The following is a 13,708-nucleotide window of genomic DNA, read 5'->3' on the forward strand; positions in this document are numbered from 1 at the left end:
GCTTCCCTGGTGGCTCGGACGGTAGAGAATCTGCCTGCAACGTGGGAGACCCAGGTTCGATCCCTGGGCCAGGAAGATCCTCTGGAGAAGGGAATGGCTACCCACTTGCCTGGAGAATCTCATGGACAGAGGAGCCTGGCGGTCTACAGTCCATGGCATCACAAAGTCAGACACGACTGAGCTACTAGACACTTTCACAGGGAAGCTCTCGGCAAAGACTTCCAGTGGCCCCTGCATTCCAGTGCTACCGAAATCGGGAGTTTCAGTGCCCTCACCAACCGGCCACTCCCTACCCCTGGCTTCCAGCAGTCGGGGTCGGAGTGGGGAAGGGCAGGCACTGTCAGACCTGCCAGGGGGAAGAAAGGGCCCTAACAAGGTCAGACAGATCCCCTGGCACGTGTCTGACACAGGCAGGGCCCAAAAAGGAACTGCCCCCATTCAAACGGGGCTTCAAGTGTTTTCTGGTCTCTCACTGCGACTCCAAGGGTGGCCCTGGACCAGGGCATTGACAGTGGTGACAGCCGGCCTCGGGCTGGGGTGGGGGGGTCCCCTCCCACCACTCTGCCACGGAGATCCACCCCCACCCAACCTGCGGGCAAGAGAGGTCACTCCAGGCAGCCAGCGTGCTTCTACATCCAGTTTATACACAGCTCTATACAATATACAGAAACCTTTATATACAGATATATTTATAGAATAAGCTATATTAATTTGTCTCTCCTTTTTACAGCAATATTAGTTTGGATCTTTCATACATTAGGTACAAAAAAAGTCACGGGAGGATGGCACGAACAGTGCATGAGTGTCTGTGGCGCCCAGCTCTCACTACTGATTGCATATGGAGGTCGCCCAGGCCCCTGGGAGGACGGGCCGGTGCCGTCCGGGAGACCTTGTGCTGCGGGTCTGGGGGACAGAGTGGGGGGACTGTCTGAGCCGAGCTGGGCTGAGGGGGGTGGCTCAGACCCCCCTGAGTGTGGTGCGTGGAGGAAGGGAGACACACGCAGCAGGCCCATCCTCCAGGGGCGAGGTGGGGAGGGGGTGGGCTGACCCGGGGGCGTCCAGGGCTGAGTCCGAGCCTGCCCCAGCCCCAAGCCTGCAACCCTGTGTGGCTGCAGCCTTGGGGGTGGGGAGTCTGTCCCTGATGGCTCAGTCCTGGGCATGGGTGGGCACCACGCCCCCTCAGAAGTCCCAGGCCCACCCTGGTGGAGGAGGAATTAAAAGGCCAGATCCCAAGCCCCTCTGCTATTGGCTGGGGTGCTAGTTGGAACTTTACTCTGATTTATGATTTGTCTTTTTTTTTTTTAACTCTAAGAGCCACTGATTCCATCTTGCTTCTGTGCAGGGGGGCGGTGGGGGGGCAGCCAGCAGGGGTAGGAGATTGATGGTGGGTGAGGGAGATTGATGAGGGTGGGAGTCACAGAGGGTGAGGGAGGCCCAGCTCCCAGGTCTCTGTCCCCATGTGGTAGGGTGGGCAGGGGTCCCAGATAGCAGTGATCGTGAGATGGGGGTCTTGGTGAGGGAAGCCCTAGGCGACCCAGGGAGGCCGTGGGTGGGCCCAGAGTAGGGGGGACCATGCCTCCGAGGAGATGAAGGCACAAGCAGGCGGTCAACGCCTCGGCACACACCTGTCTTCCAAACCAGGGGTCAGTGGCCGGCGAGACGAGGGGGGAACCGTGTGTCAGAAGTTGAGCTCGTCCCGTGGCCCCCACTGCATGGTGCCCCTTGTGTTCGCTGCCTGCTGTTTCGGCAGGCCGAGGTGGGGGCCAGTGGGCAGACGGGGCGGGGAGGGCGCTCTAGCCACCCCCCCGACCCTGTCCTCAGGGACGGCACACACTCATGCACATGCACACACACACACCCCCACCCCAGCATGCACCACCCCCCTGCTGGGCCTCCAGGGACAGGCAGGGTCTCCACCCCATCCCCTATGCTTCCCCAACCTAGCAGGGAAGGCGCCCCTCCAGTGGAGGCTGTGGAGGCCTCAGGCTAAGCCCCTGGCCCTCCCAGGTCTCTAGCCAGGTCCCACAGTACCCTACTCTCGGCCCCACTTCCTGACAACAGGTCACGGCGGGTGGGAGGGGAGAGAGCCCAGCTCCCAGGAGAAAGCCCAGGGCGCGGGGCAAAGTGGGAGCTGCGGGGAACGGAGGCTTGTTTGGTTTCAGATCCCAGGGCCTGGAGTGCTGAGGCCTGGGGGAGGTGATTAAAGGGGGGAGCGGGGTGTTGGTGGGGCCTTCCTTCTGCCCAGGGCACTGAATCTGCAGCCAGGGCTTTTCACACCTGTGCCCTCCACCCTTTGAGTGGCCAGGATCCTGGGGGTAGAAGGCAGGCCAGGAAGGGACAGGCTGCCAGGGCAGGCAGGCCCAGGTACCCGGGACCCATCGACAGAGGGATCACCGTGAGGGACATCAAGCAGAGATGGATGGGCCCCCCGGCTGCTGTGGGCCGTGTGGAGGCTGGCCCCTGCCTGCTTAGAAAGGGGCGGCTGAACACACAATCGCAAGGGCGAAGGGGGCTTGCAAGCCCAGGACACATCCTGAGCCCAGCCCAGCAGCTTCTGTAAACATACACGGCACTGCGGGCCACCTTGGTGGAGGGGGGGGTCACCCCCAGGGGGCTGGCCAGCAGGCACCAGATCTCGGGGTGGCCAGGGCAGGTGCCAGCCTGGACCACAGATGAGAATATGTGGGGAGGGGGCCACTCTCCATCTCGGCCCTGGGAGAGCAGCCAGAGGGCAGTGATGGGGAGTCAGCATACTCATGGCCTGTCCCAGAATAGGGGTGCCAGGATGCCCCTGCAGGGGAGCAGTCAGGCTGGGAGGGCAGAGTGCGGCCCTGCCCCACCCCTGGCAGGCTGTCCCTGCAGCCTCCTCCCTGCTCACGGCCCTCCCTGTCATTCCCTATCTGGAGGGCCCAGATCCCAGCTGCCTTGGCTCCGGGGGAGGGGGGGGTCCTAAGCTGAGGTAGGGAGGCGGACCCCCCAGCTCAGCAGCAGTGCTCAACGCCTGAGGCGACACTGGCCCAGGAGGGGCCTCTCCCTAAAGCTGCCCGGCCCGAGGGGCAGCCACCAGGAGCCCGAAGGAGCCACCTGCTCTGGCCTGGGCCAAGGTTGGTAGCCACTCCTGGGTGCTGCTAGCGTGCCGAGATGACCAGGTCGTCCTGCTTGGTGGGGCTGGCCCCGCGGCCGGCCTGGGTAGAAGTCCGGACCTTGTCCACTGCCAGGCATTCCTGGCTGCTGAGGCCCGTGGGGGTCAGGTCCATGAGCTCGCCCGAGGAGCTGAGTGGGAAGGAGGGTGACAGCGAGATGCCCGAGGAGGGGTCGGCCGAGCCGGCGAAGAGCCGCGGGGGCTTGGGCACCAGATTGGGCTCGAACTGGGCTCGGAGCAGGATCTCCTGCTGGCTGGGGGACTTGGGGCCCTCGGCATAGTCGCTGGTGGGGCTCTCCGGCACCACCATGCAGTAGAGGTCCTGGAAGGAACTGCTCTTGCTGTCCAAGTTGAAGAGGCTGTCGATGAACTCGGCGAACTCTAGCACCTGTGGGCTGGGTGAGTCCCCCAGGCGCCTCTCCTGCAGCGCCAGCTCTCCGCTGCGGGGGGCTCCGCCCCCTTCCTCCGGCTCCTCGTTGGCCGCCGCGCTGGGGGGCCGCTCGGGGGTGACGCCCCCGCTGCCCAGGGCGGCCTCCAGGGGCTGTGTGTCCTGCGAGTGCTTGGACAGGCTGTCCGCCGCCAGCAGCTCGGTGCGTGAGCTCAGGGACGGGTTCTCCTCGGGGATGGCCGGGTCGATGTAGAAGAGGTGGCCCTCGTCGCGCTCCAGCACGGCGTGGAGGCTGGGCGAGCCGCGGATGCTGCGGAAGCCGGAGGAGCGGCGTGAGTCGAAGCTGTACAGAGACTCCGTGTCCGACAGGCTCTCCATGGTGGCCAGCGGCGCCCGCCGCGCCTGCAGCTCGGCCGCCAGCCGCTCCTGGGTGGACAGCAGCAGCAGCTCCACCGGGTCCTGGCGGGCCGCCGAGGCCGCGGCCACGGGGGAGAGCAGCCGGCCCTCCGAGAAGCCCTCCAGGCTCATCTCAGACTGGGACTTGCTCCTGCAGCGGGGGAGGGCAGGGAAGGGTGAGACTCACAGGGGCGGGGAGACCCCCCGCCCCAGCTCCTCTAGCTGGACGGAACTTGGGGAGGGGAGGAGGGGGAGGTAGTTGAATGGTCTGAGAACAGGGAACCCTCATTTTTAAGACCAGCTCAGGAGACCCCAAGATAGAAGACAGGAGGGTTGATGCAGGGCTGAGCAGGACAGCGATGGGCGGGGACACTAGTGCCATTGTACCGACCAGGAGACTGAGGGCCAGAGAGACTGGCTGCCCCAGGTCCCTGAAGGCAGAGGGGAAGGAGAGAGAGGGAAGGAGGGAAGGCAGGGAGGGAGGCGGCACAGCTGAGAGCCGCATCCACCAGGTCCAGCACCCTCCGGGCCAGCACCCAGAGGGGGTCCCTTCCAAGCTGCTGTTACTTCCTTCCTCACCCTGGGGTCCCTCCCACCTCTCCCAGGGGGTGTAGCCCTCTGCTGGATGGGGCCCCGGAGCCCCGGGCTCCGCACACCAGACTGCAGGGAGTGAATGAAAGTCCAGGGACGGGGAAGCAGCGGTTACTGTGGCTGCACGGACACTGGCTCCCCCGTCTGGTCAGCAGCAGGGAGAGACGTCCAAGCATGCCTGCCAAGGGCGGGGAAGCCACCAGCACCCTTCTCAACTGCCTCTGGGCCAGATTTGTCACCGGGACCCAGGACCTGGGAGGGAAGGGTCCCAGGGAGGCAGGAGGAGCCCCATCCGCCTCAAGAGCCACAGCCTCAGAGGCCCCAAAAGGTGTGTATGAACGCAGGGTGTGTGCGCACACCTCTGTTTGTATGCAGCATGCGTTGCGTGTCAGCCGGTCCAGGTATCTGAGTGGCTGGGTCTGGGCACAGTGCATCCCTCATTTACATGCATGGCTGCCCGTGCAAGCATATACCTGTGTTCGTACAAGTGTGTTGGCTGCTGTCTTGGTGTGTGTTCTATATGTGAGTCTGTCTGTATGCGGCTCTGTACACTCAGAGCTACTATCTGTGAACACAAGTATATACACATGTATGCTTTAACACATGATGCAAAGAGCCGACTCACTGGAAAAGACCCTGATGCTGGGACAGATTGAAGGCAGGAGGAGAAGGGGACAACAGAGGATGAGATGATCGGATGGCATCACTGACTCAATGGACATGAGTTTGAGCAAACTCCGGGAGATGGTGAAGGACAGGGAAGCCTGGCGTGCTGCAGTCCAGGGAGTCACGAAGAATCAGACACAACTGAGCGACAGAACAACAAATGTGTGTGTTTATGTGTAAGTGCATGGGTGTCCACCACTTCGGGTCTAAACGGCTAATGAGTGAATCTGTGTTTGTGACTGGGGGTGTGTGCATCCCTAGACGCCCACTGGCCCACATGGGCTTCAGTGGTGGCAGGCTGAGGGGCAGTGGGGGGCAGAGCAGAGTGACCCCAAACAAGGGGGCAACCGCTCCCGTGCATGCGTACAGAGCCGTGTGAACATACGAGGGCCCAGGGTGTATATATGAAGGTCCACAAGCATTCACGTTCTGAAGGCACACTTGGGGCCCCTGCACGCACTCCCTGGGGTGGGGAACAGCACTGACCTGACGCTGCTGTTCCGGTGGTCTGCAGCGGGCAGCTCCAGGGCCAGGCCGGCAGGCACAGGTGGCCCCGTGGGCAGCGGCTGCTGCTGGAAGATGAGCTCGGGGGTCAGGTCCACCTCCGTGGGGCTCACCATGACCTTCGCAGCGGACAGCAGGGCAGTCTTCCCCTTGTTGTAGTTCTCCAGCACCTGGGGATGGGACGGGGAAGCAGGCAGTGGCCGAGGGGTGACAATCACGAGTGGGCGCGGGGTGGCAGGCCCAAAAGACCTTCATGGGGTCAGCCGGGCCCACTCTCCTTCCTGCCAGGCCCCCGCTCCTCCAGGAAGGCCAGGGACGGGCCCTGTGATGGAGCCTCGCCCCACACATGGGCCAGATTGGAGCTGCCCTGTGGTCGGCCGTTCCACGGCCGGGAGATGGCCAAGGCGGCCCCAGCTTGGCTGTGTATCCGCCCAGCGCCAGGTGGCTTCGGGGTTTCTGAGCCCAGCCTGCCTCAGGGACAGGTCCCCACGCATCTTCTAGACTCTCCCACCCCAGGACCACACAGTGGTGTGGACAGAGCCGGGGTGTGGAGGCCAGGACACGAAGGGGCTCCCCGGCCCACTGGGTGTCCAGGGAGTGGACGCTTCTGCGTGTCGTGGCCCCCTTGTGTGCAATGCGGGGACGGACCCGGACAGCGGGGGCCGCAGCTCACCTTGTTGAGCCCCTCCATGACCACATAGGGGAGGTGTTCGTGAAGCATGGCCGGTGAGATGATCACCTCGTTGAAGGCCTTGTTGTCGCCCCAGATGGCGAAGTACGTGGGTTCCTCCTGCTCACAGCAGCTGAGGGATACAGGGGCCAGAGGGAAGCAGGGGGAGGGGGTGGGGGCGGCCTGACCTTGGCCCCCTGGCTCTGCTCTCGGCCCTGCGTGGATTTGGAGACCCCTTGCCTGGCCAGGCCAGCCGGGCTGCGTCCCTGGGCTCCTCGCTCCCCACCTGCGCCTGGAACGCCTATGCCAAACGGAGCGAGAGAGGCTGACCTGGGGCCCTGTCCTGACCCTCACAGAGCCTTTGATCACAGAGCCAAGTTGTGGTCTTGGCCATTCCTGCTCCATCCCTGGGGCAGGGTCCCAGTTCACTCCTCTGAGAGATCAGAGTGGGGGGAGCGAGGTGGGAGAAGTCTCTCTGATGCCCCCCTTCCTTTCCTCTCTCCTGCCCCCACCAGCTGACTGCCAGCTGATCCCAGCAGCTGAGGTGTGGGCCAGCCGGGGCCTTAGGGTGACCCTCCAGGGCATTTGCTTTTAAATGGACGCAAGTGGGGAGAGCTGTGCTGGGGGAACACCAGGGAAGGGCTGATGCTGGGGGCATGGGCTGGCCGATCATTCCATGTCCAGGGCCCGAGACGGGGGCAGCCCCGCGGTGGGGGCCCTGGGCCATCACTGCCCAGCCTTTGCCCCCTGCCCCGAGCGTGACCGAGTGAAGGTCGGCCCATCCCCTGCCCCCCTGCCCCGGCCGCTGCCGCCTCCCAGCTGCCCGGATCACAGGCAGCACCTACCAGCATTGCTCCGCTGGGTGGTTGTGGACCACGTGGATGATGCGGCCGGGGGGGTAGAGGGGAGTGCTGGCTGACAGGGCGATGGTCAGGTCGCTGGGGTGAGTCCAGAGCCGCGTGCTGGCCAGCGTGGTCACCTCCACCTCCTCGGGCAGCTCTGACTTGGGGATGCATTTGGTGGCCCCCACAATGATTCGCCACTGTGGGGACAGGGGGAGAGGGGGGGTCAGGGCTGAGCAGCGCTGGCCAGCTGGGGAAGTGCTCAGAAGGAGGGCTCACAGGTGACGGGCGAGCTGGGAGGGGGCAGGGGAAGGGCAGCGCCCAGTGAAGAGGCCGGGGCTGGAGTGCTTGGGGGCCACGATGGCCAAAAGGTGCCAGGGACAGCTGGCGTGGGATGGCTGGACTTTGGGACTGCAAGACCAGTCAACCCCTTGTGGAGCGATGGGAAACAGGCCCAGCGAAGGAAGGGGACGTGCTCTAGGCTGTAAGTCAGAGGCAGGATAGACCCTGAAGCTCAGGTCAGCTGCACCCACTCGGCCAGGCCAGCATCAGGTCCCCCACTGCCTCCTGGGCCAGACGAGCGCCTGGGAGGGGCAGCTCCACATCCTGGAACCAGGCCCCTCATAAGGCTCTGTTGCCTGACCACCCTGGCACCTGGCACCTGGCCCAGCGCCCTGCCTGCCAGAGGGTCCTGGGCACCAAGGCTGGGAATGGTCCCACCTGGGCTGAGAGGGTGAGTGGAGAGAGGGCCAGCCTGGGGGCACAGAGGCCCTGCCTGCCTCGGGGAGCCTGGCTGCAGCCTGCCCACCCCCGGCCTAGCATGCTGAAGGCCAGCTTGCTACAGGAGGAGCCTCCAGTGTCCCACCCTGCACGGGCCTGAGCAAGGGGGTTAGGAAGGGCTGGCTTTCTCCTCTCAGCTGCAGGCAAAATCAGAACCGACTGCCCCCAGGTCCCCTCTGCAGGTGACCTCCAGCCTCCCTAAGCCTGGGGGATCGCGGTGGGCTTTGGAGGAGGACTTCCAGTCACATGGGACCACTGAACCTCGGGACTGCTTTGGCCGGACTGTAGGTGGCTCTGGGCCCAGGGGCCAGGACTCAGGAGTCCTCAGCTCCAGTCCTGACTGTTACAATGGGCTGTATGAGCAAAAGTGAGTCCCTTGCCCACTGTGGGGCTCAGTTTCTCCATCTGCACAAGGACAGACAGGGGGCAGCTGGGGAGAGCGCAGAGATGCTGAGAATCTAAGAGCCTGAGGTCCCTGAGACACCAGCCACACCCCCAGTCTGGCCTCCCGTGGCGGGGGCCCCTGTGCTTTGCGCCGAGGGACCCATGCGCCAGGAGGAGGTCGGGGAGACCAGAGCCCTGGCTGCCCAGGCGGGAGAGAGGGGAGCGAGCTCACTTTGGGCTTGGTGCTTCGCTGCAGGACATCCAGGAGCTGTCTTCGGAAGCCTTCCAGCTGGGAGAGGCCGATCCTGGGGGAGGGATCAAGACAGAACGTCAGCTGGGACTGGCCAGGGATGGGGAGGTGGGGGTGAGGGCCAGCCGGAGCCCCAGGAACAAGGAGACCGGTCCATCAGGGTCACAGGGCGGGTGGGGCAGGGCCTGCAGCTCAGCAGGGCCCAGCGAGGAAGCGGGGCCAGGGAGGGCGGTGGGGCAGGCCGGGCCTACCCTCTCCTCTCACCCTGGACACGAGTAGGGGGGATTCTGGGGTCCCTCGAGGAGGTGGGAATCTCAGTGAGAAAGATGGGCCTCCTGGGTGAGGGCTGAGAGGGAGGACAGCCCAGACCAGGCCGGGGGAGAGAGGGACCCACTTGCCTGGGAACAAGGTCTTTGCCCAGAACCACAGCCGTCACAAACTCCTTGGAGTACTCCATGGCGTCCTCGCTGCAAGGAAATCCAAGGGGTGCTAAGGCAGCGGAGGGGTGCGGTGTGTCCCGGGGGCTCTGCTCCAGCACTCCTGGAGGCAGTCTCTTGACTCGAGACCCTCTGGGGGGAGACTTCCCTGGTGGTCCAGTGGCTAGGACTCCATGCTCCCAAGGCCGAGGGCCTGGGTTCGATCCCTGGTCAGGGAACTAGATCCCACAAACGGCAACTACAAAGATCTCACAGGCCGCAAGGAAGAACAAAGACCTTGAGTGCCACACCCAAGACTTGGCACAGCCAAATAAAGGAATTAAAAAAAAAAGACCCCGTGGGGAGTGGGGCTGGGGTCCCTGCCCCGCCTACCCTGTCAGCAACTCTTTGCTGGGGCTGGATCCCAGGGTGGGCCTGGTATTTGACAGAGCGCCCAGTTCCACCCTCCAGGCCATCCCTAGATTCCCTGATGACCAGATACCAGTCTGCCAAGTGCAGCCCCCGGCCCAAGCCAGCTCCCTCCACCGTCCATCTTTGCCCCACCAGCCCCAGCCAAGTCTGGGGCCCTGGACCGCTTACCTCAGCAGGCCCCCTGGGGGGGAGTAGGCAAAGCACTTGAGGGTTGGGTACTGGGGTCTCAGGAGGAAGGAGAGGATAGCGGCAGTGCCCGCGCCCAGGGAGTGGCCCACCACAATCAGGCCGTAGTGTTTGGTTCCGCGGCCCTGGGGGCAGAGAGAAGCCCTGAGACGCCTGACCTGCTGCTGCCAGGCTGACCCCAGGGAGGCAGAGGGTGCTCCCCAGAGTCCTGGGATCACGTCTTGTGTTGTATTGGGCAGAGGAAGAGCCAAGCTAGACACCCAAGGAGCAACTTCTTAGAGAGACTATTTAACAAACTCCTACTCATCCTTCAAAACCTTGCACAGAGGTGACCTCCTTGGAGAAGCCCTTCCTGATTTTCCAGGATGCGCCTGTACCTGGGATTATTGCTGTTGTTCAGTCAGTAAGTCATGTCTGACTCTTTGAGACCCCATGGACTGTAGCCCGCCAGGCTCCTCTATCCCTGGGGTTTCCTAGGCAAGAATACTGGAGTGGGTAGCCATTTCCTTCTCCAGGGGATCTTCTTGACCCAGGGATCAAACCTGGGTCTCCTGCACTGGCAGGTAGATCCTTTACCTCTGAGCCACCAGAGAAGCCTGCACCCAGGACAGACCTTTATATGGGTGATTATGCTCTATTATGACCATGTGGTCACCTGCTCCCATCCCTGGACCTGCTCCCAACAGCTGGACCAGGTCTGAGCCCAGGGACAGCTTGACTGTGGGAAGGGCAGTTGGGAGCCTCTTGGCTGCCTGCCTGCACAGGGAGGGGTGGGCAGTGGGCCGGGCCCAGATCACCCCATCCACAGCAGCACCCCTTCTATCTGCTCTGCAATCACGTTCTGTGTTCTTTCTGCTCAGCATCTCAGAAGCTCCGGACCTGAGCCACCTTTGTGCTTCAGCTGCCCGGCACCGAGCACGTGCCCACCACTCGGGTGGGGCCAAGCAGAGATGTCCAAGAGGAGCTGGTGCAAAAGAAGAAAGGGCCAGAGGGGGTGGGAGGGACTGAGCAGTGAGGAGAGGGCTGGGGGCCTGGGATGAAAGGAGAATGTCCGAGTCCGGCTTGTGGGGGGCGGGCAGGGGTGCGTCATCATTCACCCATTCTGTTCCCAACCTGTCGCCTTGCGGGAGGGCTTGAAGTATGGAAAACCCCTCACCAGGTCTCGCCCGAAGGCCTGGGACAGGACCATCTCCTGCTCCAGCTTCTTCTTGATGTACTCGGCCGAGAGGACCATCCCCTGGGTGAGGAGGAACAGAGGTGGGTGTCACTATCATGGGGAGGCAGGGGGGCCTGTCGGGGACCAGTGAGGCCAGTGATGTGAAGCTCACCAACCCCGTCCCACCCACGTCCCCCTTGGGTCCTCAGGACAACCTGGCGGTGGGGGGGATGGGGGGTGGGCTGGTGGACACTTGATCACATTATTTCCATTTCACAGATGAGAAGACTGAGGCTCAGAGGGATTGTGGGTCTAAGAGGAACCAGTGAGATCCCTTCTCCATTGCCTCCTTGAGCGCTCTCTTGTGGGACAGGGTCTGGGCTGCACAGGGCTGTGGGGTTCCCGGCCGGTGGGGGGCAGTGGACCTTCCAGACTGATCCACACCGCTCTGACCATCTCTCTTGGTGAGAGGAGCGACTCCGGAGGAGCCCCCGCCCCAACCGCGGGCCAGGCCTGCCTGCTGGCAGCAGAGAGGAGAAGCCTGGGGGCCACTGGGGGCCCACGAGAGGAGGGGGGTACCTTATGTCCCAGCCAGGTGCCGTGGTGGCCCTCCACGGGGAGGCGCTCAGCATCACCGGTCAGGTCTGTCAGGGCGTCCTGGGGGGCAGGGAGAACAGTGAGGCGTGGGGCTGAGAACAGGGAGAAGGTGGGTGCCCCCCCCAGGGGCTGTGAGGGGGCCCGGGGGCGGGCGGGGTCACTGGGCGGCGTACCTTGGGGGACAGCGTTCCCCGGATACTGATCACCACCTTCTTCTTGTCGTGGTCCACTGCCACGTAGAAGGGGGTTTCATAGACCTGGGAGAAGGGCAGCTCGTGAGCCTCAGTGGCCCCTGGGCTGGGGCCAGATGTGGGGAAGTGACGGAAGCAGGTTTCCTTCAGGGCCCAGGAGTCTGGCTCCACTGGCCCCTGAGGCCGGCAAGGGTCACAGTAGGTCCCTCCCAGCCCAGCACCCAGCCTGCCCTGCCCTCCCACCTCTGCTGACTCGGGCGCCCTGAGTACCAGGTCCTGCCTGCCTGGTCGAGGGGCTGCCCTCTCCCCTCCCGAGTGCCTCTCTGTGTCCCTCAACTCCTTCCCCGCAAGGCTGGAGCCAGGAAGCCGCAACAGCAGGTGCAGGGCTGGGGTCCACGTCCAAGCCCCAGAGTGGGCCCAGGCCAGGATGTGGGGAGAAGGAGGCAGCCCGGCTCTGGCTCGCCCACCTAGGGGAGCCACGCCAGCCAGGCCAAGGGCTCCTGCCCCTGCGCAGGACCCAGGCTGCGGGGAGGCTGCGCACCAGCCCGCCGGGACCCTCACCGCATCGTGGCAGGAGGTGTAGACGATGTCCACCGCGGTCATGTTCTCGTCCAGGAAGTGGCGTCGAATGGCAATGGCGTTGCAGCCGCAGCAGTTGTCTTCCTCGATGGTGACTCCGGGGGCGAACCGGGGCCGGGCAGGACATAAGCAGCACCTGGGCGGGGGGCAGAGAGCTCAGAGCCCGGGACCCCGATGGAGCCACAGTCTTCCCCATCCTCTCGGGAATCTGTTCTTGCAGCCAGCCCCACGCCCTCTCTGAAAGCCTCCCTTGCAAAGCTCTCCAGTCCGTTCCCCAGGCCTCGCCTTATTCAGCCTCTTGACAACACGTGACCCAGGGGGTCTCTCCCGCCCCGCTTCGCTCTCTCCATCTGGCAGAGGGAGCCCTCTCCTGGAGTGCTTCTTCTTGTCCGTGTCTTCTCACTGAGACCAGAGGTCAGCCCTGGACCTCCTCTTCTTTCTAATGACAGGAGCTCCCAGGGCCTTACCCAGTCTTGGGCTTTAAATACCACCTGAATGCCAAAGAGCCCCCCAGACCCTGCTCACATTCAACCACCCATGAAAACCCTCCTCCCAGATATCCCCCAGGATTGCAGTCCCCTCAGCTCCAGATCCCAAGGGCCTACCTAGCCCCCTTGCTTCAACAGTCCCCCACACCTGCCCCTGAGCATTCAGCCCATGCTTAGAACCACTGGGTCCTCAACCCACCTCATATCCCATATTGTCGGTCAGCACATCCATTAGCTGTGCCTTCAAATTCACATCCAGATGCCAAATGCTTTCCCTCACCTCTCCCCACCCCCCTGTCCCGCTCCAAGCCACCTTATCCCTGCCTCCCTGCCTCAGAGTGTCACAGGGGCTCCCAACTGGTCCTCCTCACTCACAGCCGCCCCTTACGTTCTCAGCCAGAGTGACCTTCTATGATAAAAGATGAGGCGGCGTCCCTGGTGGCTCAGTGGTAAAGAATCTGCCTGCCAATGCGGGAGACATGGGTTCGATCCCTGGTCTGGGAAGATCCCACATGTGTTGGACCAGCTAGGCCCATGCATGAGCCGCAACTATTAAGCCTGTGCTCTAGAGCCTGGGAATTGCAACCATCGAGCCCACGCTCCGCAACAAGAGAAGCCACTGCAGTGAGAAGCTTGCACATGGCAAGGAAGAGTAGCCCCCACTCTCCACGGCTACAGAAAAGCCCGTGCAGCAATTAAGACCCAGCACAGCCAAAAACAAATAAATAAATAAAGTAATTTTTTTAAAAAGATATAAGATGAGCCACATCACTGCACTCAACATCTTCCAATGCTGCCCTTCCTGCCCAGGGTAAAGGCCAGAGTCCGAGCAAGCGCTGAGGGCCCAGCTCCATCTGGCCCCATTCTCTGGCCTGTTGCCTCCCACTCCTCTCCGATGCACTGGTGATACATTCCGTCCTCAGCATCTCTGCACTGCGGTTCCCTCTGCCTGGAACACTCTCCTCCTGGATACTGTGTGGCCGGATCCCTCACTTCTTGAGGCCTCTGTGCAAAGTTTATACTGCTGTGAGATCTGCCTGGGGCCATCTC

At 63.1% G+C, this 13,708-nt stretch overlaps 1 protein-coding gene across 9 annotated transcripts in view; it reads right to left on the reverse strand.

Annotated features, from left to right (window-relative positions):
* Positions 1 to 623: 623 nt before the first annotated feature.
* The window catches only part of DAGLA (diacylglycerol lipase alpha), a 72,726-nt gene continuing 59,641 nt past the window's right edge, over positions 624 to 13,708 (reverse strand). For all 9 annotated transcript variants that reach the window (XM_043871899.1, XM_043871936.1, XM_043871953.1 and 6 more), the window contains 11 exons: positions 12,153 to 12,306; positions 11,574 to 11,657; positions 11,383 to 11,460; positions 10,804 to 10,884; positions 9,630 to 9,772; positions 9,012 to 9,080; positions 8,596 to 8,668; positions 7,203 to 7,399; positions 6,361 to 6,490; positions 5,670 to 5,857; positions 624 to 4,077 (listed from right to left, as the gene is read on the reverse strand). In XM_043871899.1, coding sequence (XP_043727834.1) covers positions 3,129 to 4,077; positions 5,670 to 5,857; positions 6,361 to 6,490; positions 7,203 to 7,399; positions 8,596 to 8,668; positions 9,012 to 9,080; positions 9,630 to 9,772; positions 10,804 to 10,884; positions 11,383 to 11,460; positions 11,574 to 11,657; positions 12,153 to 12,306 — 2,146 coding nt within the window. In that variant the 3' untranslated portion in view covers positions 624 to 3,128. The remainder of the gene's footprint in view (positions 4,078 to 5,669; positions 5,858 to 6,360; positions 6,491 to 7,202; positions 7,400 to 8,595; positions 8,669 to 9,011; positions 9,081 to 9,629; positions 9,773 to 10,803; positions 10,885 to 11,382; positions 11,461 to 11,573; positions 11,658 to 12,152; positions 12,307 to 13,708) is intronic.

This window comes from Cervus elaphus, chromosome 2 (assembly GCF_910594005.1).
Source record: "Cervus elaphus chromosome 2, mCerEla1.1, whole genome shotgun sequence".
In the NCBI taxonomy this organism is placed as follows: domain Eukaryota; kingdom Metazoa; phylum Chordata; class Mammalia; order Artiodactyla; family Cervidae; genus Cervus; species Cervus elaphus.